Consider the following 16,379-nt stretch of genomic DNA (forward strand, 5'->3'; position numbering starts at 1 on the left):
AGTATTTGACTTTGTCGGAAAGTCAAAGTCACATGCTGATTTTTATTATCTTTATTTTTCTCCTTCATTTTGGTCATTTTATCTACCTGAAGCTCAGTAGAAGGAGAGAAATGAATGAAGGTCAATCAGATTCACCTCTTCTGAGTAAATGTGGTTCATGAGACTGAGTCAAAATATCAAGCAACATGAAATTTCTCCATTTATTCTCTCTACTTCATTGTCCCATTTCTGTGAGCTTTTTACAGTTTGTTTTATTTATATAAAATGCCTATTATTATAGTTTTTTTAATATGTGAGCCATAAAAAAGAGTACTTTTATAGGTGGTGCAGAAATCAACCTAGTTTAATTGTTCTCTTACCAATGCATATCGCCAATAAATTGTATTTGCCTCTTTCATTTAAGATTGGCAGTTGACATGCCTTGTTTTCCAATGAAACCCAATGAAGAACTATACAAGGGCACACCATTTTCAGTATAATATGCCCTGTTTGACCCAAAAATGTTGTCATTTTCACTTTAGTGCCCTTCAGGGAGAAGGGCCAAATGTCCATTTCGTATACTGGAAATTCAGACTTTGCTGTAAATGTTTTGGATCTACAACATTTTACAAATTTTATCTTTTTCAGAATGATGTTAATTTTTTTTTTTTTAATGTTCTAACAGGAAATGTATTTGCGGAGTCTGTTTACACCAGGACGATTCATAAATGCAGCTTTATGTAAAGCTTTACAGGTTGGCAAGAAAGTATTTAATGTTCACTTAAAACTTTATGATTTTATTACTACTATATTGTATAATTAATAATTATTCTTTTTTGCTTTGCATATATTAAAAACTCAAATTTTTTTGTAAATACTACTGTAATTTTTTTAAAATGTTCTTTCCATTAAATAAGACTTCTAGCAGAGAGGTGGGAGTAGGAAGCGCTTTCCCAAAAACTAGTGAATCATACCAGAGGTCTAAAGAGATATTTGGACCCACACTATTGTAAAAAGGTACCTCCTACACTGCATGTAATTTCTATACTTGAAAGAAATTCAAAGTGGTTTTTAGTTAGTTTCAATTATACTCTATTGTTACCCTTTTGTTACTATAGAAAAGGTGTGACTTGGTTCATTTCAAGAAGACTCAAAAAATTTTAACTTCAGCCTCACAAGATTAAAAAGCTACTTAATGCTTTAAAAAGCATTCTTTAAAGTTACGTAGCTTCCTTCAATTGAGGTTTAACTTTGTGGATTTAAAAAACAATAATCATTCATAGGATTGAAAGATAACCTTAGAGTGTCCTACTCTGACTTTCTACTTGAAGCATAAATGCCTGAGACTTCTCTGAGAAGCCTCTGATTGTCTTCCTCCCTTGACAAGTTTCTTACTAGTTCTTATGTGAGTTATTATTCCCAAACTATCTTCTAAAAGATCTTCCAAGAATTGGATTGAATTTGTTTTCCATCCTTTTAGTGGGTTCTTTATTTTGAAACTTAGAATGAGGGTCGGGGGTTGTGGCTCAGTGGTAGAGCGTTTGCCTAGCATGAGTGAGGCACTGGGTTCAATTCTCAGCACCACGTATAAATAAATAAAATAAAAGTTCATCGACAACTAAAAAAAATTTTTTTAAAAAGAAACTTAATAGAATGCGTGCATACACACCTATAATTCCAGTGACTGAGAAGACTAAAGCAGGAGGATTCCAGTTCAGCCACCTAGAGAGATCCTCAGCAACTTAATGAGATCCTGCCTCAAAATAAAAAATAAAAAGGACTGAGGATGTAGCCCAGTGGCAAAGTACCTCTGGGTTCCATCGCCCGTACCAAGAAAAAAGAAAAAGAACCTTGACATGTCATCTTTCTTCAGACTAAACACAACATATTAACTTTACCTCAAGTGATACTATTTCTAGGCCCTTGACTTTTCTTCTAGGTATATTCATTAAGAGTTTTCTTCTATCTCTGATAAAACTTGAGGATGACACAGTACTTTCTCCTCAGGTGTTTTTCCTTTCATCTCATTAGCACTCCTTCATTAATAAACTTTATGATTTTATTACTACTATATTGTATAATAAATAATTATTCTTTTTTGCTTTGCATATATTAAAAACTCAACCACTTCTCTTGTTATCTCTTAGACAATGAGACATTAAACCATCTTTAAGTCATTTATCGAATCAATCCTATAGAGTTACACTCACTATTCTAGCTCACCTTGTGCCAGTCTTTTTTTTTTTTTTTTTTTGGCACTGGGGATTGAACCCAGGGATGCTTAACCACTGAGCCACATCCCTATCCCTTTTTATTTTGAGACAGGGTTCTTGCTAAGTTGCTGAGGCTGACCTCAAACTTGGTGATCCTCCTGACTCAGTCAACTGTGTTACTGGGATTAAATCTTGCCCGGCAGATTCATATATTTTTTTAGTTTATTCTAGAAACAAGTTCACAATTGCTAAAATGTCTTTCAGAAATTATTTGCCTGGTGTTAAATGTAAAGAATATTCTAGGCATGCCTTTTCTTTATTATATAGTTGTACATTGCTTCAGTATCTTTGTGCTGGAGTATTTTTCATCTGTTTTTGAGTGTAATACTCTAAAATGTCTATTAATTTTAGATTTTCTGCAGAGGAACTGAGAGGAATTTGGATCTTTCGTGGAGTGAACTAAAAAAAGAAGTTACATTAGCTGTCGAAAGTGAGGTGAGATTTCCGGTAAATAAAAAAAATTTTTTTTCATCTTTATATAAGAAGGGCACTGAGGAGTTGTCAAAATTGTTCACTTAACCTTGTTTAGTAGAAAGTATACATGTCTAAACCTTATAATTAGAGAATTAGATGTACAGTTGCCATTTAATGTATAAAGAATATTCCTTTTGCTATAGCTAGTAAAATCATATTGGACAATTATGTTGTTTGATCCCAAATGGTACCAAGAGTTTAATTTTGTTTCCACTTTGCCAGCTCCAAGGAAGTGTAACAGAGTATGAATTCTCCAGAGAGGCATTTAGAAATTTACAACAGGAATTCTGGTGCAAATTCTACGCCTGCTGTCTTCAGTACCAAGAAGCTCTTTCCCAGCCTCTTGCCCTACATTTGAATCCTCACACAAATATGGTGTGCCTACTGAAAAAAGTAAGAGAGCTGAAGCATACAGAAGAACTCTTTTTTAGACAGTTCAGTGGGTCTTCAGAATATTTGTTAAGTGTATTTATCTTTTAGGATTTTGTGTTTGTAATTTTTTTCCTTAAATTATACTTCATTTGTATTTAATAGTCTTTTTCATTATTAACTATACTTTTTGTGTTTTGTTTGTTTTTTCTTTTATTTATTTACTTTTTAAATGTTTTTCTTATGTTTTGTAGTTATATATTGAGGTTCATTTTGACATTCATGCTTGTTGGTAATACAGTTTGCTTTATTTCAATCTTCAGTACTTTAACTTTCCCTCCCCCCTTATTTGTTTACATTGAAGTAATTGCAATTTTAAGAGTTATAAGAATAACAAAAAATTTCTTCATACCTTTCACCTAGATTCATCATGCTTAAGCATGTGTTCTATACTGGGCTATATCTGTTGCCTTTTGCTCTTCATTTTATATTTTATATTTTTTTCTTTCTGAGCCACTTGAGAATTGTAGACATCATGTCTCCTTATCCTTAATATTTTGGTGTATATCTAAGAACAAGGATATTCTTTTAAATTAACTATGACAAAATTTAAAACTTAGGCAGTTTGATATTAATATAATATTATATAGTTTATATTCAACTTTTGACAATTGTGCCCATAATTGTTTTTGAGTCAAAGTCCAATCCAAGATCTTACATTATTTAGTTGTATTTCTTTAGCTTAATCTTAGACCTCTTATCAGTCTTTGTCTTTCATTCCATTGACTTATTTTTAAATATTTTTTTTAGTTGTTGATGGACCTTTATTTTATTTATTTACATATTGTACTGAGAATCAAACCAAGTGCCTCACACATGCTGACCAAAGTACCCTCCCATTGAACTACAGCCCCAGCCCTCTGACTTTTTTTTTTAGTTATAGATGGACACTATACCTTTGTTTTGTTTTATTTATTTATTTTTATATATGATTCTGGGAATCAAACCCAGTACCTCATACATGTTAGGCAAGTGCTCCACCACGGAGCCACAATCCCAGCTCCTCCACTGTCATTTTTTTGAAGGCAATACCTATTGTTGTTTTATAGTGTCCTTCAACTTGAATTTGTCTGGTGTTTTCTCATGATAAGAGTCACACTTCATATCTCAATTTTTGTTCCTGTTGCAGTGCTGGGAATCAAATTCAGTGCCTCATGCATGCTAGGCAAGCACTTTACCACTGAATTATACCCAAGCCCCTTTCAATGTTTTTAAATGTTTTAAATTATACATAGGTACCATGTACAACATGATTTGTTGCTCCACATGATACATTATAGACTATCACTTATTTTATTCATTCAAAATTCACTGAAACAAATATAACTGAAAGATTTGTGTTTCTAGGGGTACCTGTCTTTTCTTGTGCCCTCCTCCTTAGTGGATCATCTGTATCTCCTGTCTGATGAGAACCTTGTGACAGAGGATGAGACAACCATTTCTGATGGTAATAATAATTATTATGTCTATATTTGATTCCTTCACACTTGAACCCTATCCTTTATTTCACTTCATGCAAAATTCGATTGCCATTGTGACTTGTCTTGGTCAGTTTACCTCATAGTAGGTTTTAAACTGAAGAGGTTGGACAGGCTGGAGCTCAGTGGCAGAGCACTTGAGATACTGGGTTTGATTCTTAGCACCACATAAAAATAAACAAAGGCATTCTGTCCGTCTACAATTACCAAAAAAAAAAATTTTTTTTTTTTAATTAAACAAATTTTAAGAATTTTTTTAAAAGTAGAAGGGGTCAAGGCATCTTGACCTCAGATACCTTGGCATCTAATGCTAATACTGATTTTTAAATTTTTTTGTAGTTGTAGATGGACAGAATGCCTTTATTTTGTTTATTTTTATGTGGTGTTAAGGATCGAACCCAGTGCCTCACACTTACTAGGCATATAGCTTGAGCCCACTAATACTGATTTTAACATATTATTGATAGTTCTTATATTTTTTAAGGTGTTGATGGACCTTTATTTTATTCATTTATTTATATGCAGTGCTGGGAATCAAACCCAGTGCCTCACACATGCTAGGCAAGCACTCTACCACTGAGCCACAATCCCAGCCTTTGATAATTCTTTGGCTTGAGGCAGGAATGTTATTATTATTAACTTTCTCTTCTTCATAGATGTGGATGTCGCTCGGGATGTCGTATGTCTTATAAAATGCCTCCGGTTGATTGGAGAGTCTGTAACTATGGATATGTCAGTTATGATGGAAATGAGTTGTTACAACCTACAGTCTCCAGAAAAGGCTGCAGAACAGATTTTGGAAGATTTGATCACTAATGACGTGTAAGGAGAATTTAGGCTAAAGTGTATTTCCTAATGGAAATTCGGTAATTTTTAGTGCCAACGTGAGGTTTTGGATGTTCAAGTGTCTACAAAGTAATGGCTTAAAGTTAGTGACTATACTTGATTCCAAACAGGTATTATCCCCTTTGCAGTGCTGGGGTTTGACTGAAGACCTTGAACATGCTGCTTTAAGCAAGTGCTCTACCACTGACTTACATTACATCAGCAGCCCCTGTTTTCAGGGGTTTTTTGTTTGTTTGTTTTTTCCTTTTGCTTTTTTGGTACTGGGAATTGAACTCAGGGGCACTTAATCACTGAGCCACATCCTGAGCTCTATTTTGTGTTTTATAGAGGCAAGGTCTCACGGAGTTCCTTAGCACCTCACTGTTGCTAAGCGTGGTTTTGAACTCATGATCTTCCTGCCCTAGCCTCCTAAGCCACTGGGATTACAGGCATGAGCCACTGCACTCATCCTAGAAACAGACTCATTAAATGTGATGCACCTGTTAAGTGATCTACATATTCATGAAAAAAAGTATTTTCCTTATTTTTATTTTGTCTGTGCTTTGCAGAAAGGTGAAGAAAAATTAATATGTGAAGTGGAAGTATCTTGTATGCCAAAATGATAATCTCCACTCCTTTATTATGGGGCTGGTTTTCCTGTTTCATAGAGCATTTAGCTTACAACACATACAGAGTATAGGTCTTATGTCTTCTCAGTAATAATCGGAATTTTCTAATTGTCCTTGTAGAGAAAATGTGATGGAAGATATCTGTAGTAAACTACAAGAGATTAGGAACCCTGTCCATGCCATTGGACTTCTTATACGGGAAATGGATTATGAAACAGAAGTGGAAATGGAAAAAGGATTCAATTCAGGTAAATGACAAAACAACAAATGTGTCTCTTGATTTCAAGAAAAGAGTGATAACATTTAACTCCATTTTTCTTCTTATTATAGCTCAGCCTTTGAATGTTCGAATGAACCTTTCCCAGCTCTATGGTAGTAGCTCAGCGGGGTGTATTGTGTGCAGAGGCGTATATAGAATTGCTAGTACTCGATTCCTGATCTGCCGAGACCTCTTGATCTTACAGCAACTACTGATGAGGCTAGGAGATGCAGTAAGTATTGTTTGAGGGAATACTTAACAAAATCTATAACCTGACAGAGATCTGGAAGCATACAGCAGGCTGTTGAGCTTAAAAAGTAGACACTTGTCTTTCTTCACTGCTTTATCTCCCATGGTTGACCTTACCAGGTGCTCTGTAAATATTTGTGGAGTTAAGTATAAATTAATGTCATAATCTAAGGTTACAGAATAGGAATATATGTAAAGCAGATTGCTTTGTTATTAACCTTTGAATGTATAGTAATACAAAATTTTCTCAGATTGGTGGTCCCAAAAACTGGTATTATAAGTATTACCCTAGATGTGACAGCAGAATACCCTTTAGTGTAGAGGAAAGAAGAAAAAAAGAACAATTTTTCTCTTTCTGTGGGCCAGGGCTTACCCTAAGCACAATTTTGAGGTTGTAAAGTGTGCATCTGTGGTCTTCCCAACTCCATTCTGTGTTTTCTTTTCCATCTTAATTTTTCTCAGACTACCAGACTTCAGTGCCATCACAAATCCTGATTGCTCCACCTACTGGATGTTCTATGCTAAAAATTACTTTTCTGCCCATAGTAAAATATATGTGTCCCCACTGCCCACCCCAGTGCTGAGGAGCCAACCCAGAATCTCACACCCCATTTGTTTCTGAGTCAATAATCTCATTTGATCCTGGCAAGGAAGCAATCTGATTAAAATTATCCATGTTAATGAATAAAGAGCCAAAAAGCCAATAGGTCTCCCCGAAGTAATATACTTTAAAATCAGAATTTATTAACTCAAATACATTGCTATTATTAAAATTTCAGGCAAAAATAAGAACAAACTTTTAGCCAGCACAGTGGCTCAGGAAGTTGAGACAGGAAGATCTCAAGTTCAAAGCCAGCCTCAGCAAAAAGCAAGGCACTAAGCAATTCAGTGAGACCCTGTCTTTAAATAAAATACAAATAAGGGCTGGGGATGTGGCTCAGTGGTTGAGTGCCCCTGAGTTCAATCCCAGTACCCTCACTCAAAAAAAAAAAAAAAAAGTTAGAAATTTTTAAGAACACCAAGGAAAAAAAGGATCCTGTCCTGAGAGTATGTCACTTGGGTTAACCCTTATTAAGTTCTTTGTGATTGTGTAAATACTTGCATTTCGGGCGGGGATTGTGGCTCAGCGGTAGAGCGCTCGCCTAGCACGGGCGGGACCCGGGTTCGATCCTCAGCACCACATGAAAATAAAGGCATTGTGTTGTGTCCATCGACAGCTAAAAAATAAATAGTTTAAAAAAAAAAAAAAATACTTGCATTTCTTCACAGGTTTTGTGTGTGTGTGTGTGTGTGTTTTTCTGGGTTTCTAATCTCTTGCAGTTTACTACAAATAATAATAATTACCTTCAGCTGTTCCTCTCCTCGGTATATATCCAAAAGATTTAAAATCAGCATACTACAGTGACACAGCCTCATCAATGTTTATAGCAACACAATTCACATTGGCCAGGCTGTAGAGCCCTTCAACAGATGAATGGATAAATAAAATATAGTGTATATTTACACAATGGAATATTACTCCGCCATAAAGAAGTATGACATTATGGCATTTGCCAGTAAATGGGTGGAACTGGAAACTATCATGCCAAGTGAAATAAGCCAATCCCAAAAAGTTAAAGATGGAATGTTATCTCTGGTATACAGAAGCTAATTCAAAATAAGCAGGAGGTGGGAAGAATAAAAAAATAAAAGAATGATCAGTGGAGTAGTGGGAGGAAAAACAGGATAAGGGAAAGACAGAATGAATCTAAACCTACTTTCTATGTACATATATGAATATACCACAGTGAATCTAACCATCATGTACATCAACAAGACACTAGTTAAAGAAAATATTAATAGCAGATCAATGGAGTGGAGGGAAAGGAACCATTGGGAGGAAAGAGGGGAGGGAAAGTACTGGAGACTTAAATAGAACAAATTATGTCCCATGTTTATATGATTATGTCAAAATGAATCCTAATGTGTAGCTAAAAACCAATAATTAAACAATTTGAAACAAGAAAGAAATAATAGCTTTTTCTTATAAAATATATATAAGCAAAAATAATAAAAATTCATCTATATCTTCTACCCAGTAACAACCACTATTGACATTTTAATTTTTTATACTTTTTTTCTATGCAAATAGTTTTTTGGTTTTATTTGTGCAATTAGGATATGCCACTTAATATTTTTTGTAACCTAGTTTTCATTTTTCCATTTTTGTAAATCTCATTGGTCTTCCCACATTATTTTGTATTTATACTTAGTGCAATTTTAATGTACTCAACCACTTCTCTTTATGACTTCTGCCAGGTTTTCCCTGATGTGTATAACTTTCTGTACATCTTTGGTTTTATCTCTAGAGTGACTTCTAAGAACTAGAATTGTTTGGTCAGAGTCTATGCACACTATTAGGTTTTAGAAGTTTTGCCAAATCTGCCTGTACTAATCAGACCCATTTTTACCTAACACCAGCAGCATACAAGGATATTTAGATTTCCCTGTTCCCTGTAATTCTGAGCCCACAGATTTAATCAAAGTTTCTTTTCATCATCAGCTCCCATAATTTGGAAAAGTTTATTATTATTATTATTATTATTATTATTATTTTGGGTCTGTTTATATGTGGGAAGGCGTTTTTCCATTGCTATCCCAGAATGTAATAGGTAAAATGTGCCCTTTATAGCTATGTATGCTATTTTATTTTACTCCACCTGAAACTTGAGAATTACCATTACTAATTGGGTGGTGACCATTTCATCCATTATGCATAGGTGATCTTGGGAGCTGGCCAGCTCTTTCAAGCTCAGCAAGACCTGCTTCATCGGACGGCTCCCCTGCTCTTATCCTATTACCTCATTAAGTGGGGAAGTCAGTGCTTGGCAACTGATGTTCCAGTGGACACACTGTGAGTTTCCTTTTCCTAATTATTTTAAAATAAATTGTGAGTTTAATTATTTTTTTCTGTTTTTCTTTAATTTTGTTTATTTTCTTGTATTCCTTGGTAGTGCTGGGGATCAAACCCAAAGCCTAGTGTATGCTAGGCAAATACTCTACAACCAAGCCACATTCCCAAGCCAAATAAACACTTGCTAAGTTTTTTTTTTTTTAAACATGTTGTCAAATAATTTGCCTTGAAGATAATTTTCACTTTTAATTTTGCTGTACTGGAGACTGAACCCCTGAACTACATCTCCAGCCTTTTACTTTTTATTTTGAGACAGGCTGTCACTAAGTTGTTTAGGCTGGCCTCAGACTGGCAATTATCCTGCCTTGTCTCCCAAATATTCTTTTTTTTCTTTTTTTTTAAATATATAGATATTTTTAGTTGTAGGTGGACATAGTACTTTTATTTTTATGTGGTGCTGAGGATCAAACCGAGTGCCTCACACATGCTAGGCAAGCACTTTACCACTGAGCCCCCCAGCCCCCTAAATATTCTTTGTTAGCTGGGATTATAGGCATGCACTACCTTGCCCAACTCAGAAAATTTTTAGATGCTCCATTTTCTAAAGGTGGAAAGCAATTTAGAAGATGAAAATAAAAAATGCACATCTTTATTACATATGTGTTTTATAATAATGCATGTGTAACATACAGATAAATCATGTTGAAGGCAAAGGAATGAGATGAAGGTAAAAGGAAAGTTAGATCATACACGGAAACATTATGCTGAACTTTTTTATAACCAAAGGAAGAAAAAAAAATCTAATAATTACAAGATTCACTTTTTTTTTGGTCCTCCCACCACTCAACACTCTGTGGTACAGGCATTGAACCCAGGGCCTTGGGTGTGCCAAGCAAGCATTCTACCACAGAGCTACATCTCCGGCCCAAGATTCAGTTTTTTGGTAAGATGAACCATCCTTCTTGCTGTGGCTCATGGTTGAATAATATAATGGACAATAATCTAAATCCTTTGGTTTTTTGCTTTTTCTTTATGCTTTCAAAGAAGCTTTTATGTACAATTTACGGTGTCCCTTTTAGGAAAACTTGTGGATGTGGACATATATTTAGCATGGGAGAATTACTAAGCTGTCCTTTTTTTCTTTTCTCACAGGGAGTCTAATCTCCAACACTTGTCAGTACTGGAACTAACTGACTCTGGTACTTTAATGACAAACAAGTTTGGTAAGGACTGTGTATACATTTGATTTGGGTTTGGAGGTTTATTGCATATTTATTAATGTGTTCTTTTGCCATCTTTGCTATGGAAATGTTGGTCATGCTTTTTGCTTTCACTAGAAGGCATGAGAAGCTGTGGCCTAAGACCTGGTTGTAGCAGAGTCTATGAAGCTCTGATCCCATAGATATACATGGTAAAAATAAGAACAAATTTTAGTAAGGTAATTTAAGACTTCTGAGAGTCTCTCACTTGCATTAGCCCTTAATATTTAATCGTTTATAAATTTACTAAGTTAATGGTAGCTTTTATAATCTAGTCTTAGTTAACAAATTAAAAGGAGTCCTCTCTCATCCTTGAAAACCATTACTCTAGAGAATTTATTTTGTACTGTTTTGGAATAAAACTTGAAATCTTAGGACTGATTGTGTTTATTATATGTAGGTCCTAGGGAAGGCACTTTCAGGTGGTGAGATCTATGAAAATTTGCAACGTTGATTTAATAGTCATTATCATTGCTTTTATTTAATACTTCAGTTTACAAATTGTTTTTGTTTATATTGCTACCAATTACACCCATGGTGCATTTTCTGTTTTGAAATGATAAATAATCTTTGTTACAAATATATAGTGAATTCATAGACTATCTTAATTGAAAGTTTATATTACCATTACAAGTTTATGATTGTAGCATTTTCTTTTCAAGTATCTAGCCCTCAGACAATTGTGGAGTTATTCTTCCAAGAAGTTGCAAGAAAACAGATTATATCTCATCTCTTCTCTCAACCAAAGGCACCTCTGAACCAAACGGGATTGAATTGGCCTGAAATAATTATTGCAGTTACCAATTATTTATTGCAGCTTTTGTATCCTTTTCTTTAAAAGTTGAAAGTTGTCTTCTATCTGGTTTAAACCTCTTTTTTTGCCTGTATAATAGAGTCTTTTAGTTTTTTTTTTTTTTTCCCCAGTGGTAGGAATTAAACTCTGGGCCTTATACTAGAGAAGAGCTCTGTCACTAAACTACATCCCCAGCCCAGCATCAAGTTTTTTTGTCTTACTTTATTTTGGGGTGGGAGAGTAGGGAAGGGATTCGCAGTACTGGTGATTGAACCTAAGGCCTTTTGCATGCTAGGCAGGCACTACTACTAAGCTACATCCCCTTCCCTGGAATGATTTTAATGAGGTTGAGTACTTACCCTACTAGCACAAGATTATAATATTTATTTTGAGATATCCTGATTTTTGTTTTATATTTTTGATCAGGAGTTGAGTGAGATTTTATTGGTGCACACACATTTTTTTTTAATACTTTTTAGTTGGACCTTTATTTTATTTCTTTATATGTGGTGCTGAGAATTGAACCTGGTGCCTCACGCTAGGCAAGTGCTCCTCCACTGAGCCACAACTCCAGCCCCATTAGATCCCTTTTTTTTTTTTTAGTTGTTGATAGACCTTTATTTCTTTATACGCGGTGCTGAGAATTGAACCCAGTGCCTCACATATGCCAGGCAAGTGCACTACCACTGAGCCACAGCCACAGCCCCTCTAGATCCCTTTTAAGACATTCACTCAGGTAAATATTTGTTGAGTGACTCCATATACCAGTCACAATTTTAGGTGCTAAATGTCCACTGGTCTGCTATGTACCAGCTGAATTGCGGTTCACCATTCAGGGATAAAGTAAACTGCATCCCTTATCCTATAATAAACTGAGTTCTAAGCTAATGATAAGATTCATATTGTACAGTCATGTATTGCTTCACAGTGGGTCTGTGTGCTGATAAAAGCATTGTTAAGTAATTTCATCATTGTATAAATAGCATCGTTTGTTCTTAGAAAAATTCAGAAAGCTACATAAAAAACCTCCTTATCCAGTGACTAGATGGCCTAGCAATCCTGGTTGTCTCTTTCTAGAATGTTTGATGGGAAATTGTCAGTATGTACAATTGCAGGTGAGTTCATTTTAACTTTTCAGGTTTAATCACTCTTTTGAAGAATAGGATTGATGGATTTTTTTTCCTTTGTGAATGTCGTTTGCATTTTAATTGGACTGTTAGGAAGAACCACAAAAATTGATTTTTTTTTTTTTTTTTTTTTTTTTTTTTTTTTTTGCAGTACAGGGAATTGAACTCAGGGGTGCTTTACCACTGAACTATATTCCCAGCCCTTTTTATTTTTTATTTTGAGACAGAGTCTGGCTAAGTTGCTAAGGGTAGCCTCAACTTGGGATCCACCTGCCTCAGCTCCCTGAAATGTGGGATTGCAGGTGTCCACCACAATGCCTTGCAAAACTTGGGGAAAAAAATTTTTTTTGGTACTAGGAGTCGAATTCAGGGCTACCACTGAGCTATATACCAGCCCTTTTTATTTTTTGAGGCAGGGTTTGGCCTCCAACTTGAGATCCTCCTGCCTCAGCCTCCCAAAGGCTTGGCACCCAGCAAAAATTAAATATTCATTCCAAAATTATATTCTCTACCTCTCTCTTGGTAGTATTATTGGTAATATAATTTTTTCTCATATCTTTTTGGTTTTTTTAAATCCTCTTTATTAGTTTCTCTTTATATAAAACAAGCATATCACTGTCTTAGTAGAAATCCTTTATTGTACTTTAGTCATTGAACCAGTAAATATTAAAAATTGGAAAATTTCTAGGATGTGAAGCATGTATATATTTACATGTGTGTGTTACTGGACTCCTCTTTGCTTGTTTTTTATTTGTTTATTTTTGTTATTATTTTGTTTTGTTTAAGACAGAAACTTGTTCTGTTGCCCAGGTTGGTCTCAAACTCGGGCTCAGGTAATCCTCCTATCTCAGTCTCCCAAGTAGCTAGGACTACAGGTATGCGCCACCACACCCAGCTCTTTTATATGTATGTGTGGTGCTGAGTATTGAGCCTAGGGTCACTTTATCACTAAGCTACATCTCCATTCCTTTTAATTTTTTATTTTGAGACAGAATTTCACTAAGTTGCCCAGGCTGGCTTCAAACTTATGATGCTCCAAGTCACCATGCTCAGCTGTCTATGCTTTCTTAAGGTGTCTAGCCTAATATAAGAATGCATTAACAGAATTAGGCTTCAGTCTCCAGATTATTTCTAGAAATAAAACTTTTGTACTGATCAAATAGTGTCTTCTCTCCTTCTATGAAGAAATGACTATCTCCTTAAGTAGTGTTTATTTTCTAATCAAAAACTACCTTTTATGTCCTTAAGGATTATATTCAACTGCTACATCCCTGGTGTCAAGTCAATGTTGGTTCCTGTCGATTTATGTTGGGACGTTGTTACCTAGTTACAGGCGAAGGACAAAAGGTAAAGTGCATTTGAGTGGTGAATAACCTCTAGTTCAAGGAGGATGTTTTAGTTTTCATCTGGATTATGGGGTGGGAAGCACAGAGTCCTCCACAAAAGGGTTCCTTAGCATATGAGTACTGTACTGGTACCAGTGAAGGGCATAGTATCAGGTTAGCTTCTTACACTCAGGTTTTATTAGGGTTTAGGAAAATAAGACGAAACATTAAGACCTTTCTGCCCCAAAGCAAAATAAAATTTATTCATTAATCACATTTTCATGTATCTGTTTGCTTTTTCATCTTTTTTTGTTAAGATAATGTTTATATTTTTAATTTTTTTCCCCTGATATCCTATTTTGTAGATTTTAAATATGCAGAAAAGTTTGAAGACTTTCACGGTGAATAGTTATATAGCCACCACTCAAATTCTGTAGTTGTTCACATGCTGCTACAGTTTGCTTTATTACTTATCTATCCATCAGTCGTCTTATTAAAGTTTGCTTTTTAAATTAATAGCATTTAAATAAAAAGTGAGAAAAATTAAAGAAATATTAAATGATGTATCAGAATTTATATGTGGCAGAAACTGTGAGTAGTGGTATACTATCTTAAATACTTTTTCTTTTGGCTTTCCTCAGCATATGAACCTGATTTATATCACTAAAACTTTATAGGTCACTTTGCACTTTTTAAATTTTTTCCAGGCTTTGGAATGTTTCTGTCAGGCAGCATCAGAAGTGGGCAAAGAAGAATTCTTAGATCGATTGATCCGCTCAGAGGATGGGGACATTGTATCCTCCCCCAGGCTGCAGTATTATGATAAGGTACAGTGCTGTTGTTTGGCTCTCCTTATAAGATATATTGCTTTTTTTTTTTTTTTTGTACCGGGGATTGAACTCGACACTTGACCATGGAGCCTTTTTTTTTAAATTTTTTATTAGTTATTGATGGACACTTATATATTTATTTGTTTATATGTGGTGTTGAGACTTGAACCCAGTGCCTCACACATGCTAGGCACGCACTCTACCGCTGAGCCACAACCCCAGCCCCCACTGAGCCATTTTTAATATTTTACGTAGAGACATGGTTTCACTGAGTTGCTTAGTGTGCTTTTTTTTTTTTTTTTTAGTTGTAGATGGACACAATATCATTTTTTTAATGTGGTGCTGAGGATCGAACCCAGTACCTCACACGTGTGAGGCATGTACCACCACACCTGCCCGGCTGCTTTGATATTTTTTAAGAAAAATACTAAAAAACTTAATTGTTCCCAGAACTTCTAAGTGAGAAGAAGATGGACTTGCCTAGACATATTGAGAAAACCTGCTGGGCACAGTAGCACATGACTGGAAGGAATCCCAGCAATTCAGGAGGCTAAGACAGGAGGACTTCTGCCTCAGTCTCCTGAGTCTCTGGGATTACTAGTGTATGCTGCCAAGCCCAGCTCATGACTCTTTTACAGGTGATCATTTGTCCATCTTAAAGCAGGCATCAGAGGGAAGAGAGAGCATCACAACAGGGTTGAGGGTGTAACACCTTCTCTTGTCCATCTGATTTCAGTAGGTTATTTACCTGGTTGGATAGATTTACATGATATATTGCTTAATTTTGATGAAACTCACCTTTACATTGTAGATGTAAAATATTCATGGAAGCTGGGCATGGTGGTGCACACCTGTAATCCCAGTGACTCAGGAATCTAAGGAAGGAAGGTTTGAGACGAGCCAAAGCAACTTAGGGAGGTTCTAAGCAATTTCAGGAGACTCTGTCTTAAAATAAAAAGGGCTGGAGATGTAGCTCAGTGGTAGAATGCTTGCCTAGCATGCGTAGGCCTTAGGTTCAATCCCCGGTGCCACAGAGAAGGGAAAAAAAAAAAAAAACTCTTTAGGGCTTTGTTACACTATGATGTTCATTTACTATGCTTTAAATTCATCAGCAACATAAACAGTTTATAGGAAAAGTTTATGCAGATTGAGTATCCCTTAACCAAAATGCTTGGAAACAAAAGTGTTTCATTTTTGCAGGGGGGTAACCTGGGATTTATTTAACTCAGGGGTGCTTCACCACCCTGTTTTGTGTTTTATTTAGAGATGGGGTCTCACTGACTTGCTCAGCACCTCACTGTTGCTGAGGCTGGCTTTGATTGATCCTCCTGCCTCAGCCTCCCAAGCCACTGAGATTACATCGAGCACCACCATGCCCAGCTCAGATTTTTTTTTTTTTAATGTTTACATATACATATGAGATATCCTGGGGAGGAGTCTAGGTCCAAACACAAAATTTATTTATGTTTCATATTATACCTTACACATATAGCCTGAGGTAATTTTACATAAATTTTTAGTGTTTTGTCTGTGGCCCCTCTCATGAGGTCAGATGAA

At 35.5% G+C, this 16,379-nt stretch overlaps 1 protein-coding gene across 4 annotated transcripts in view; it reads left to right on the forward strand.

The window, feature by feature from the left end:
* Positions 1-16,379, forward strand: part of Nup160 (nucleoporin 160) — a 55,679-nt gene that overhangs the window by 20,819 nt on the left and 18,481 nt on the right. The window contains exons 11-23 of one of the 4 annotated variants that reach the window (XM_078046010.1): positions 665-733; positions 2,604-2,699; positions 2,949-3,119; positions 4,503-4,602; positions 5,290-5,455; positions 6,208-6,335; positions 6,418-6,578; positions 9,355-9,488; positions 10,641-10,711; positions 11,410-11,569; positions 12,550-12,655; positions 13,916-14,014; positions 14,700-14,819. In XM_078046010.1, coding sequence (XP_077902136.1) covers positions 665-733; positions 2,604-2,699; positions 2,949-3,119; positions 4,503-4,602; positions 5,290-5,455; positions 6,208-6,335; positions 6,418-6,578; positions 9,355-9,488; positions 10,641-10,711; positions 11,410-11,569; positions 12,550-12,655; positions 13,916-14,014; positions 14,700-14,819 — 1,581 coding nt within the window. The remainder of the gene's footprint in view (positions 1-664; positions 734-2,603; positions 2,700-2,948; positions 3,120-4,502; positions 4,603-5,289; positions 5,456-6,207; positions 6,336-6,417; positions 6,579-9,354; positions 9,489-10,640; positions 10,712-11,409; positions 11,570-12,549; positions 12,656-13,915; positions 14,015-14,699; positions 14,820-16,379) is intronic. The other 3 variants (XM_078046012.1, XM_078046011.1, XM_078046013.1) reach the window with 3 other exon arrangements.

This window comes from Ictidomys tridecemlineatus, chromosome 4, assembly GCF_052094955.1.
Source record: "Ictidomys tridecemlineatus isolate mIctTri1 chromosome 4, mIctTri1.hap1, whole genome shotgun sequence".
NCBI lineage: Eukaryota > Metazoa > Chordata > Mammalia > Rodentia > Sciuridae > Ictidomys > Ictidomys tridecemlineatus.